Source organism: Xenopus laevis, chromosome 8L (assembly GCF_017654675.1).
Source record: "Xenopus laevis strain J_2021 chromosome 8L, Xenopus_laevis_v10.1, whole genome shotgun sequence".
Classification (NCBI taxonomy): domain Eukaryota; kingdom Metazoa; phylum Chordata; class Amphibia; order Anura; family Pipidae; genus Xenopus; species Xenopus laevis.
The window spans coordinates 92,805,197-92,819,290 of record NC_054385.1 but is presented as its reverse complement, the minus strand read 5'-3'; the positions used below and the strand labels follow the sequence as shown (position 1 = coordinate 92,819,290).

Genomic DNA, 14,094 nt, shown 5'->3' with positions numbered 1-14,094 from the left:
TAAATGGAAAGCTGATAAAAAAGGAACTCTTCCAGTACTTGCTTACTCATTTTATTAGAGCTCAGATGAATACATTTGTTCGTATCCTTTCAGCTCTATGCTGAGCTATGTCTTTATTTGGCTTTATCATGCGTTCTGTGTTTATAGCTTCTTTTCTAGCTTTTTGTTGGTTAGGTTTTATTCACTCGTGCAGCTTTGGAACATGCAGTTTTTGCAACAGATTTGAGGGGCTGTTGTTTTTTTGGAGGGGGTACAGAGTACAGCCCTGATCTCTCCCTTCCCAGTTTCATATTACTGACTCAATCCCCAGAGGCATTTCTATAATTCAACCCTACCTATGAGGCCAGATGTGTGCCATACTGTTCGCAGTCCTATCAGCATTCTCCCCCCACCCCTGTTGCACACTGGATCTGGAGCCTGGGAAAGTAGATGAATGCAGCTGTCACTGTGGCTCTTGTATCACTTGAGGAGGCATAAACTCTGCTGTGAAACACAGGGAGCCACAAATATATGCAACTCTCTCAAGCCTATCTAAATACTCGAGTACTGGTGTGGTGCATGGTTTAACCTCCAGTTACCTCACAAGATAAAGGCAAAGTAAAGCACACCATCTGCCCTTTGTAATGAGGGGGAGGTCAGTGATTACCAGAGAAACACTAGGAATGAAAGTTTATAGAATTAATTTGAGGGAAGGGAGCACACCTGCTAGTATCCCCCTGCTCTGGCAGCGAAAGGGGTTAAACATAAAGTGTGTGCTGTTCCCTCCTTGCCTGTAGAACAAAGCCAGTTTAACAGCCGCACTGAGGTGACATCATGTGCCTCTCTCCAGCCAGCTCTGTGTGCAGGATAAGGAACAGGAAGTCTCACTGTGGAGCCTGCAGTGAGACCTCTAGTGTTTTTCTAACTCTATGTCCTGGCAGAGTTCCTGTACAATACAAACACACACAGAGCTTCCATTGTTTCTAGCAGTTCACCAGCCCACTGATCCTAATATGGAATTCAGCAGGAAACCCATGATTTCCTGACAGAGAGCGAACCCGAGAAAGGCAGGGGGGAAAACTCCATTAAAATCTTCAGGGCTCCTCCATGTTAGTCCCCCAAACACAAGTGAAGGATGAAGTGGATTAACAGCAAGCTGTGATCTCTTGGGTTACACAGCAGGAGGGACGCCCTATATCCAAGAGGTTGATTGCATTTGTGTATTTCTTTTCTTGCACAGATAATGTGTGTGCTGCGTGGGTCAGAATGAGATCATCCTGCAAGTAACTGTAGCAATGAAGTGTCTGAAAAAAGTATCCCCCCCACATCACAGCCCTCTCTGAAACACAACCATGATCAGAGGATATTGCAACAGCAAATAACAGTTTATTATGATTTCCTGAAATTTCAGTCTCCCAGGAATAGAAACTTGAACTTGGAGTTGGTGTTTGTGCGCTGTGGTAGCCGTGTGCAGCAGCAGCGAGAAATGAATATGAGAGAGGAAAATGAGCGCACGGGATGCAGCAGTATGAGCAGCATGAAGAGGATGCTGAAGTGTGTGGTGGTTGGAGACGGCGCAGTTGGCAAAACCTGCCTGTTGATGAGTTATGCCAATGATGCTTTCCCTGAGCAATACGTTCCCACTGTATTTGACCACTATGCAGGTAAGGAAACACTACCACTGTTATTGTGTGCTCACACACATTGGTGGTTTTATAAATGTGGTTTAAGTCCATTTCACACTACCACTGACAGCTGTGTGGATTATTATTTTTTTTAACTTGCAACTATTCGTGAACTAACATGTCAAAAGCTGGCAAGACATAATCATCTATAATAATCTATTTCCAAATAGTCATGCCACATTCAGAATGGTGCATAAAAGTAAAGGGGGCAGGAAACCAGATCTCAGAATAATTACTAGTATATAAAGTGCAGATATTTGTGCGCAAGTATAACAGTGTTACACTACTATGTTGTGCCTTTTCTTCAAGAGTTCAACTTTCCTTACCCATCTAAAAATGATATGGCTCAGACTTGCACAGCAGGATTGTTTGTGTCAATTAAAAAATCTAGTGCAGGTAGCAATGGAGACAGTTGAAATAGGGTTAAATGGCACAGGTTAAAAAACTGCATCGGCCCGGGATTATACCACTGAGCAATCCTCACCCAGCTTCTTCTTGCTTCAAATTTCCCAGGGCAACGCGTGCGCAGTTGAACAAAATAGACGACTTTTTAGTTAAAGTTCAGCTTTTTGTTCTACTTTGCATGCGCAGCCATGCGAAGAAAGCGGAAGACGGAAGAGAAGTGATCTGTGGTGGTCACTGTTATAACCCCGGGCCGATGCAGTTTTCTGCTAATAGGAGCACTGGTCCGGGGTTTCAGGTAAGTCAATACAATCACTTGGGGATGCCTAACATTTGGCACCCCCAAGTGCAGCATGACTTTCCTTCTCCTTTAAAACGCTTTTGTTTTTTGATGTTATTGTTCCTTTAACCAAGTAGACAGGTGGTAAGTACAGGTTTTAGTAGCAACTTGTGTAGTAACATGCGTCTGAATGACATGCAAGCTATGGTATGTTGCCACAGTTCACCAGAGTGAAATTCCCCTACTCTATTCATTTCTATAGGATTTTTAAAGATCTGTTTATTAATGGGTGAAAGTGAGAATCGGCCCTTTGGATTATAGGAATGAATAAAGAGTGATGGAATTTTACTCTGGGGAACTGTGGTGAGCTTTTACTCTATGATATTTATGCCCCCAAAAATCACAGTTAGATTGTGAACGCCACATGGGACAAGGCCCACAAAAAGTCCTGGTGTGCCAAATAAAGGATGGGGGGGTGTTACACTGCAAAATCAGATTTGTGAACTCCAAGCCTGTTTAAATATTAATTTGTTAACCAGTCCATTTAATGTGCACTGCAATATTTATGAGGTCAGTGGCATTAAGAGCTCATACCCAAAAATGCATTGAATGGCAGCACAGGTAGTACTTTCTCCAATTCAGCCCTCCCGCTTTGTAATGATGCAGGGTCTTAATTATTTGTTCTGTTATGAGTTTATCTTACATCTTAATCCCTGAGAGTATCGATCCATAGTAGTGAATTAGTCTAATGACTACATGTGGTGCTATAAACAAACTAGAATATGTAGTTCCCAAAGTGCTGCACAAATAATTCAGCTACAAGCTCTCATTTAGCTGCCAGTAATGGAATGCATGGTGTAGTGGCATCACTGGCATAACCAGTGTTTATTTTTAATTTAATTTACTTTAGTCCTGCAGTACTATACCCACAGAAACAGACATTAACACAAAAAATATTGGTCTTGATCTAATTTTAATTCAGTTAACTGCAGTCAGATAACCCACAGATTGCTGGCTCTCGGTTGAGCCTAAAGCCTGGTATGAGAAATATTTCAAAAACTGCTCAGAGACTCACACTGAGTAAGTTTGCATCAATTCATTTTATTGGGTTTAGATCCCCTTTATAGATATATAAGGTATTTATGGGGTTATGTAATAAAACACACTTTAGGGCATATTTATTAACATTGGAGAAAACCATTCTCTGGTGATGTTGCCCATAATAATCAATCAGATGTTTGCTTGTAGGTGACTGTTCAAATATAATTGCTTGTTACTATGCTTGTTACTATGCTTGTTACTATGGGCAACATCGCCAGTGATGTTTGTCTCCAATGTTAATAAATATGCTCCTAGGTTTGCCCAGGTGCAGTAAGCTATAACAACAATACACAGGTTTAATTTACTGCTCACCTATTCAATAGAAAACATTTTATTGGTAATAATGGATTACTCCAACTGTGGCATTTTGTTACTAATGGGGGGGTTAGTGTTTTGTATCTTTTCCTTTAAACTTCTTAGTGAATTGACCTGCTTATTTGGTGGTGTATAACAGAGAAGTTCTGGTGGCCACTAGGTTAGAGCAATATTTGGAAATTAACATATGGCATATTTGGAGCCAGATATTACAACATTACAACAAATACATGTATGGAAACTGTTATCCAAAATGCTAGGGACCTGGGGCTTTCCGGATAATGGATCTTTCCATAATTTGGATCTTCATACCTTAAAGGAGAAGGAAAGGCTTGCAGCACTTGGGGGTGCCAAATGTTAGGCACCCCCAAGTGATTGTATTGACTTACCTGAAACCCCGGGCCAGTGCTCCTATCAGCAGAAAACTGCACCAACCCGTAGTTACACCAGTGAGCACCACAGATCGATCCACTTCCGTCTTCTTCTTTCTTCCTGGGGCAAACGATTGCGCATTTGAGCAAAATAGCTGCCTTTAAACATTAAATAGACCCAATGGGCTGGTTTTGCTTCCAATAAGCATCAATTATATCTTAGTTTGGATCAGATACAAGGTACTGTTTTATTACTACAGAGAAAAAGGAAATCATTTTTAAAAATTTGTAGTGATGGGCTAATTTGCGAATTTCCTGAGAAATTTGAAAAACGGCGAAAAATGGATGACGGCGAAATTTATTTTTTGACGCCAGCGAATTTTTCGCAGCCGTTTCGCGAATTCGCGCCTGGCGAATAAATTCGCCCATCACTAATGATTTGGATAAAATGGAGTCTATGGGAGATGGCCTTTCTGTAATTCGTGGCTTTCTAGATAATGGGTTTTGAGATAAAAGATCCTATTAGAGATGTTGCCAGGTTGGCATGGGCCACAATCAGAGCTTTGCACTCAAAGTTGAACCATCTTGGTCATCCTGTACTAGGAAAGTGTTACCTTCCAGAAAGCGAAAAAAGAAAAAAATATAAATATTTCAGTAATTTAAGTGATTGTGCTTGTTTCCCAAAAATGATAAATACAATTGACAAGCTGCACAGCTGCATTCAGCTAATCAGCTAAAGACTGAGGAAATTCCTTTAGTTTTTATCTGAATAATATCTCCAGTAATAACAGTGGAACATGCAAGTCAGCATATTTCTTAAGTTATGCAGTAAAATGAGTAAAAGTTAAGTAAATAAATAGTAACCAGAAATTTGCTTCCATCATTCTTACTGCAACAGCCCAAACTAACTGCTTATTAGTTGATATGGATTATATAAGCCCCTTAAGGTAGCCATACACACAAAGATCCTAGAGGTGGGTTCAACGATCAGATAACAATAACAGGAATACAGAAGGTCAAAGCAAAAGCCACATGCGGTCCTTGCTCTCACGGGATTTTTAAACCTGTCCAATAGATATTTTTCCGATTTTGGGTCAGATATTGATTGGGGAAGCCTGTCGTAAGGCCCCCTACACAGACAAATAAGCTGCCAACATCTTCTGTCAGCAGATTTTATCAGCCTGTGCATGGCCACCTTTAGTGCATAGGGTGTATTAACAGTGCATTAAAGGGAAGGAAAGTTATAATCACTGGGGTGGTGGGTTTCGTGTCCAAGTCATTTCTGGAGGAGCACCATGGAGCGATTTTCTTCCACATCTTCTTTCTTTGCTTCAGTCTTGCATACTGTATGCAATAGAGCGAAAGCACAAAACTGTATCATGTATGAAACGGACCCCAGCAACAAAAGAAAGAAGAAGAGGAAAAAAGAGGATCGCTGCTTGCACAGAAATATCCCAGGCCAGTGCAGTTTTCTATGGAGTGACAACCTAGCTAAGCTATTAAAATCACTGGGGGGTAACCTGACATTTGGCACCCCCACAGTGATTTTAACTTTCTTTCTCAGTTAATAAGTCTATAATAAGAAAACTGTAAATAATGCAAGTAAAAGGAATAAATGTAGATGTCATTAAATGGAATGTTTGTGGTTTGAGTGAATGAAGAGTGATAATAAAACTATGAAAACTGAAATGCAGATGATTACAATTACACTTTGCTAAATCTTCACAGTTGTAGAAGGTAATGATGGCATGTGTCAAGGTCTAGGAGGGAAGTAGGGACCAAGGAGGAAGCTGTAGCAATAAAGTCCAATTTGGAGATATCCAAGGGGTTAAAGAAACTTGTGGTCGTATCCAGGCAAAAGGTCAGTTCAGGCAGAAGAGGAACGTATTTGAGAAACAAAGCCGAGGTCAGGAGCAGTAATTAGTAAGCAGAAGAATCAAACCCAGGAACGTACAAGAAGTAGAACCTACTTTTGGGCAAGTAACTTGTCATCTTTTTAAATTCAAATTTGGTGTCAAAAATGGACAGGCCGTCATCAGGCGCTGACATAATGATGCTGCACGCTGACGGACTGATGTGCTGGTGTCATAGCTCTGCAATGTAGCGAGTGGGATTCCTGGACACTGCCATCTTGCCCATGGCGCTAAAGAGGAAGGGATCGCCAATGGGCGCTCCTCACAGCATATTTGGGAAGTCATGTCAAGCCGTCAGGCGCCCTAGACAACCTGGGAGACCCCTCCCCATGTGCGTGTGGACAAGTGGGTGGGGTAAGACTGCACGGCAGCTACCTGCCACAGGGGGGCAAGGGCTTGGACTATAAAAATCATAGAAGCCCGGTGCACAATGATGGAGGGATCAGCACCCTTCCAATCCAACAGGTAGAAAAATTCAGCTGATTTTCACGAATAAATCGCAAGGGCTTGGCCCTGCTTGAATCTGCCACGTGTGCCAGTGAATTTTTCTACCCCTAGTTCCAGCCATGGGTTGATTCATTATTATTTAGTAGAGTTCTTCTGTGTAGAGATGTGACAACACAAGAACAGATCATATTTTTGTACAAGAAAAAAAATGTAACACAAAAAACTTCACTTTTACAGTGAGTTGGACAGGAGATTTGGATAACAAATGAGAGCTGGTGGCTACATCAGTCGAAGGCACATGACAGTTCAGGAATTAGTAGTAGAACGTGTATAAATTCTCAAGCTCTTTTTCCCCAGTTTTATAGAGGACTCTAAGGACCCTCATGCTCATGCTTTCAGTCTCTGCATTTGGGTACTAAAACCTGCTCGGGAGAAAAAATCTGCTCGGCAGGAGTTGAGGTATTCGGATGAAGAAACCATGCAAGAGTTTAGGGACTCACATGAATTTAATACACAAAGGCTAGATCATCCTTAAATTGAGCCCTAACAGATTTTAAAAGCATTTACAGTTTTTTCTTCAAATTTGTTCCTTTTTTTCTCCAAACAAACCTTTGGTGATTGTGACTATAGAGTACATGTTTCCAAAAGGCCTTTGGCTTGTCTAGATGCTGTCTTGCATATCTGCAAGAAATTTTATAGCCTTCCCTTACTTTATAGGAATCAATTTGCTTCATTTTCAGATCCTCTCAGTTGCCTTGAGGAACCCATGATTATTGAATGACAGCTCAAAGTTTGGAGTGTCAAAGATTTTATTAACCTCTGCAAAGGTGTCAACTCCTAATGGATATTAAGGAATAATGAGGGAATTATGGTCAGTGAAAAAGTCACTAGACGAGCGGAAGGGTGTCCAAACCTTTGCACCTGCCACAATTGTTTTTTTCTTTACTCTTATATTTTATTGTTTGTGAAATAAAATATATAACTGTTTGCAGATATGTTGTTTATTTATAGACTGAGTTCTGCAGTTATTATTTCCTACTTTTTATTACAAAATTAACAAAACATGGATTTTGACCAGGGGTGCCCAAACTTATGAATGACACTGTATATATATGTATATATCTACATATAACACAACTATTTGACCTTCTCTGCGCGTCTAATCTTTTTCTTTATGGACTGCATCATCATTTCCCAAACTGTTATCTGATAAAAGGCCAATACAATGAGACTTGGTGTAAATATCTTAATATTGTAATTTATTTCTTCTAATGCCATAGCAGGCTGGCTTTTACAGGGTTATTTTCATATATCTGTAACAGTTTATTAGCTAAGGGAAGCTAATAATGGAGCTTGAGCTCAAAACACTAAAAATTTATATTTTTCTTGGCTGGTGTGGAACAGAATTTTTTTATATACTAAAAAAATAATTTTGTGTGTAAATTACATTCTTCTTTTAGGAAGAATATAGTTTTTTTTAATATTAATGTTTAGCCTCACTGACAGTGTCTTATTGGGTGAGGCTTTATAATGAACACAAGTATAATAAAATAATAAATAACATAAAGTAGTTTTGTGAAGAACTCTCTTTTTATTCTATACAACTGTAATTCCTGTGACTAACATATACATTAATTTCATAGGGCAGAAGAGATTTTTAATTGGCTTGTGTGTTCGTAGATGAAGCATTAGCCACATGACATTATCATGCAGTGTTGTCATAGCACATGCATATGCTCTGCTTATCAGGCTGATTAACTACATAATTGTTTAGTAAAGGCTGTCCAACTGACACTTAGGAGCTGGATGCCAGTTTTATTATAATTTTCAATCTGCCATTTAGTTCGGTACACTTTCTTGTGTGACCTCTTCATGTTGATTCATATGATTCGTTCTGTGGATATAATTAGGTGGTTAAGTTTGGTTTAGCATCTGCTGTATTTATGTAACTTGTTTACTGAAATGCATTTCTATGTAAATGACAAATATGTGGCATAATGGCAGTATATGAGCAATAGATGTCTGCAAGTGCTTATTACATTTGCTCATCACTGGAAAATTTTGCAGTTCAAAGCAACTTTTCTTTATATGTTCATTACAATTTTTCAGTGGTTTTAAAATTATTTGTAAATGTAATTGGTATTGGAAGCAGTATCTGTCTGTAGCTGCCTATTCTGTACACTACGGGGGTTATTTATCAAGTTCCGAATTTATCTCAATATGGGCTGCTACAAACTCTGATCTAACCCACTCGGGTTTTTAACGCTTATTTATTATTACATTTTCCCGAAAATTACCTTTACGGGAAAAGATCAGTTTTTCACGATTTGTTCGTGAATTTTCCCCGAAAACTCAGAATTTTTCGTAGTATTCACCGAAAGCTCTGAAAACATTGTGAAGTTGCCCGAAACCCCCGACACAACCAAAAATCAATGGGACTGTTTCCATTGACTTTTATGCAACCTCGACAGGTTTGAGATGCCGTGTTTTTATTTTCGGGTTTTTAGCGCTCGGGGTTTAATAAATTCTGAAAAATTTGTGATTTTTTTAAAAGCCTATTTTAACACAAAAAAAGATTTCAGGGAATTTCAGGTATTCGGAGCTTAGTAAATAACCCCCTACTGGTTCTGGCTAAGGAAACAATGCAGCAGAAGCAAGCTGAAAACAAACCTGATAAGAAGAATGCAAAGCATTGAGGAAAATGGAGTCTTGGCTGGAGGAGTATTGACTTCTGCTATTTTGTTTCAAGACTCAGAAGCAGCTATGCAATAAGGTATGGACAAATATTGCTTTCAGCTGCTGTTACAGCTGCAAAATGTTATTTTTTTGCTTTAACCATATGCTTGGAGTGTGTCTTGGGAGCCCATGCATTGCAAAACACATACACTACATAAATCTAATCGGCATCATGCATAAGATCCAGGGCGAGACATTAAAGTTTGAATTTCTCTGAAGTCTGTGCACTGTAAAGTATAACTTCAGCAAACTGTATTCAGGGAGTGCGGGCCATGATATGTTTCTCTGTTACCAAACCAGATGTCTAATTTATATTTGTAGAAAACAAGGGCCAGGAGAGTGCTTGTCAGATGAAATTTATTTAAAGGTTTTATATATCAAGTAATTACGAAATGGATCCAATTATAAGAAGACAGAGGAATGTATAAGCTTTCAGTTTTCAATCTGTCTTTCTTTTTGATTTTAATACTACTCTAAAAAGTCAGTTTTTTCTCTGTCCATTGTCCTTTATCATTGACTTGCATTCTTTCCTCTAAGCGTCTCTTGTGTGCAGAAAGAGAACCATATTGTCTGCTGAAAAAAAGACATTCTTAATTGATAAGTAAGAGCATTCTTAGCTTTCCCCAGAATGACCAGGTCAGAATCAGTAATACTCCGTGTAGGAGGTAGCATCGTCATGGTATTAATCATCGCTTAATTATTCGCTTTTTATCTTGTATGGAATTGTTTTTCCAAAATGCCCAAGTTTCTTCTCCCACCATATCCCCCACACTAAAGCATTAAATAAAACTATAAAGTTTCTTTCTTATGCTTTTTGCATTAGGGTGTCTGCTTTTCAGATAACAGTTCAGTATTTTTCCATCTGTCCTGTGAGTCATAGACATTGATGACAATATAATATTTTGAAGTTTTCATGGCTGAATGTTGTTCCACAATTTAATACTGTACCTTAAATACTAAATAATTCAAGCATGGAAGTAGAGGTAAAATACACAAGCGTTTGGCTTGACAGATTACACTTCATGCATCCTTGTTCTTTAATAAAACCTTTCATGAATAGTGCAGTTTATATTATACAAAAATATATGTAACGTATAACTGTTCTTTCTGCAAAGAGCAAAACCATCACTCAAATATACTGAAAAACAGTATACTTCCAGTACTGTACAAAGGCCTTTTGTGTTTGTGTCTACAAAGTTTTGACTTTCAATAACATTTTGCACTTTATTTTTCAATGTATTATTTATATATGGAAAATACAATAAAAAGCAGCTTTCATGTGTGACTTTTGATCTTTTTCTATAGTCAAATGTCAGAGAATAATACTGTAAGAAGGTTTTTTTGAAAATTCTAGAAACTTCTAGAAGAAAGTGAGACAGTTTGTACGATGTTATTGTCATTTTATCTGCCCCAACCGAACATACAGTATAACAAAAGATGCTGCTATACTGTATGTTTGGGTTGGGCAGATAATATGAAAATAATATCATACAAACAATGCAGTTGAGCTATTTGGCTGCCAGTGGGCCATAAACGTATCTTGGAGGGCCACATCTGTCTCACTGACCTCCTGATAAAAAACCCTGTTTTAACATTGCAATAAAATACATGGATCCCTTCAAAATATATAAGAAAGAATATAAGACAAAAAAAGCAAACTAATGATAATGTCCATTAAGGCACACTTGCTTATAAAGCTAAAATATTTAGGAATGCTTCTAGAAAAGCAGCTCAGCACTTTGTGTGACACTCATGAAAGTAGACCAGTAACCCACAGAACAAACTGACCATGCAGTGCATTTATATTAGTGACAGGACATAATGAAAAGCCATCATTTATATAAAATGTTATTTTTGTTTACTTACTACATGATGCAGATTTACTTTGGGGCAATCACCTTTAACCAGATGTAAGTACTGTATTCCAGAACTATTCATTAACCATACAAATACATATGACTCTTGATCTCTGGGATTGGTCCTCATGGACTTAATGGAGGAAGGGTGTTGCAGAGCTTCAGCCCTCAGGTTGAACAAATCAATGGGCAATAAACAAATTATAACTCTTTATTTACAGAACATAGCACAATCACCAGGAGAATAGTACACAGTACAATTGTTAACCATTTACTCACGTACAAATAACAGTGCTTTAATCTTCAGGGGTCAAAATCAAAACTGATTGAATCAACTCAGAAGTTTCCACTCCCAGATATCAGGTCCTTCAAGTGAAAACTAGAAAACCTACAGTAGTCCCTAAATCTGTACACTTGAATCCCTAATCTAAGCATAGTACACCGAGGACTTGTAATTCTCCTTGGTGGAGCTTCAGGTTGCTTACTAACTAACCTGAACCTATCTGTCAATCCTGGAGTGAACTACTATAGAATTCACTTCATACTATCTACACCTACTGGACCTACCTCTGCCTGGGTTCTGAGTACCATCCACTTTCTTCAGCAGGTGGAATCCAAAGAACTCAAGCACATGTTGGCTTCCCCTTTTAAAGACTAGACCCATGACACCAGCTACATAATTGCCAGGAGAATACTTTAACCCAGGAACTAATAGTTGTTGATGTCAGATAACACAGATAATTTAAGCATGCTTCAGATATTAAGGTCTTTATTGAGTACGATCCACCATCTTCAGCAGGTGGAATCCAAAGAAGCCAAGCACACGATGGTTTCCCCTTTCAAAGACTAGATGCAGTATAGAGATTGTTACAAATAAGCAAAATCATTTATAGAACAGATGTCACCGACTGTATAACCAAATGGTAAAGAAGAACATTAGCAAAGTGATGAAGATAGAGCTCAACAGGAAAAACAATTGAGTGTTCTTTAGAAAGTGACTGGAAAGGTTCATATTTCAAAAAGGATCAATGGCAGATTATCTGTTGCTTTATCTGAAAAGCACATGCAGACAAGAAAATGCAGAGAAGCGTCTGGTGGACTTAGACTTTAGAGCATTAGGCCACTGGTAGTAAACAAAGGTTAGTTTCCCTCTGTTCATGCCTGTAGCAGGGAGAAGGAAGCAATGGGCAACACAAGGGAAGTGCTACAAAGAAATGGACAGTTCAGTTGAAGATAAAGTAATTCTACTAGTCTCTAGTAAATGATTTATCAGATGACTACTAAGAGAACTGATCAGTAAGAGAACTGATTTACCACCATGAATACTAGTCAGCTACTAGAACAGTCTCTAGCATATATCAGTTGCTAGAAAGCTAATACACACAATTCTTGTGTTAGACAATCCAGATAACCAACACCTCATTCAACAATGGCAGTTGTACATGCACAAAAGCATTCAAGTTCAGAGTGATCTATTAATTTGGTGCAACAAACTCCCTTTAATACCATCATTTCATCTCATTGCAATGCTTTCCCATTATGCAGACCCTGAGCTGCAGCACCAAAGTGCATAGACTTATAGTATATGTAGGTGGAATTCCCCACCGTATATCAAGCACTGCACTGAAGCAAGTTAATCTCTGTGCATTTCAGAACAAGAATCTGGATTCCTTAAGAACATAGCAATTAGAATAATTACCAGATTGCAGAGAAATGAGGAAATCCAGCTATGTTGGCAACTGCTTCCAAAATTCAGATGGGAGAAACAAAGTAATTTAATGATTCATAAGGTAATAAGTTCATTTGCACAGTCCAAATGTACAGGGCACTGCTTCCCTTGTGGGGTCCCTGAAAAGCAAATTAGCATCCCCGACCCCCATTACAGACATTTTTTAGACTAGCTGACTTTTTTTTAAAAGGGAAATGGATAAATATTTATGTGTGAGGGAATTGATTTTATATATATAAAAGTCTTATGTCTGAAAAACATGCAGCAAATAATATAGAATACCTTATTTCTTTTGGCTGTTTTGGGGTGTTGTGCTGAATATGGACAAGCCCTGCTCTTGCACAAAAATCTATAGGAACCAATAAGGGAATCGTTTGCACTAGTCCAATGTGGCTAGCATAATGAAAACAAACATCAAATTTGTTGCTCTGTTACTGTACTTAGCAAGTGTGTTGTCTTTTATATTTATAGCACTATTTCTAGACTTATTTTGATTCAACTGGAAATTACCCAGTTGTGGGGTAATGAAATCAATACATAACCAAGTATATTCCTTTGCATTGCAGTAAACCTCTTAAAGGAGAACTAAAGCTTAACTAAAGAAGTATGCTAGAAATGTTGTACATTATGTTTGGGAGCACAGGGAAGATCTGTGCTCCCAAAGTTGCCCCAGTAGCTCCCCATCTTCTTTTCTGCTGATTCACTGAACATGCTCTGTGCTGCTGTCACTTACTGAGCTTAGGGACCCACTCACAATATACAGTACACACAGAATATAAATGTTACAATATAAGTCTGATTGCTAATTAATACAGATATTTACTACATGGTAGCACAGAAATCAATGAAATTAGCATCAACATGTAATAATCAGCCTTGTAGCATCATTTTATATTACAGGTCAACCTCATTTTCTGCTGGATAATTTAGCTTCTCAACAGCTGCTCATGTGAGTTTTAAAGACACTTACCAAGATGGCGACCCCCTGTGACAAGTTTGAAGTCCTGGATCATTGCTGCTATTGAGAAGCTGAGACTTTAGGCTGGTGCAATAAGTATGTAAAATATGGTATTTTTAGCCATATTTATTTTTAGGGTTTAGTTCTCCTTTAAGCAGAAAAAGAAAATGGCATTCTCCTTTGTTTTACATGATGGAAATTGTCCATCAGTCATATCGGTCTATATCCCAGTGGAGCTTTCAGGCTAAAGTCCTTATCACATTTACACACTAGGGCCAGGTTTATCAGAAGCCAAATATTCTGATAACAGGAGCCTGGCATG

The 14,094-nt window shown here is 38.5% G+C and overlaps 1 protein-coding gene across 1 annotated transcript in view; it reads left to right on the top strand.

Annotated features, from left to right (window-relative positions):
• Positions 1–1,352: 1,352 nt before the first annotated feature.
• The window catches only part of rhoj.L (ras homolog family member J L homeolog), a 50,163-nt gene continuing 37,421 nt past the window's right edge, over positions 1,353–14,094 (top strand). Inside the window, 1 exon segment of the mRNA NM_001092656.1 lies at positions 1,353–1,643. Within this exon segment, the coding sequence (NP_001086125.1) occupies positions 1,466–1,643 (178 nt within the window). The 5' untranslated portion in view covers positions 1,353–1,465.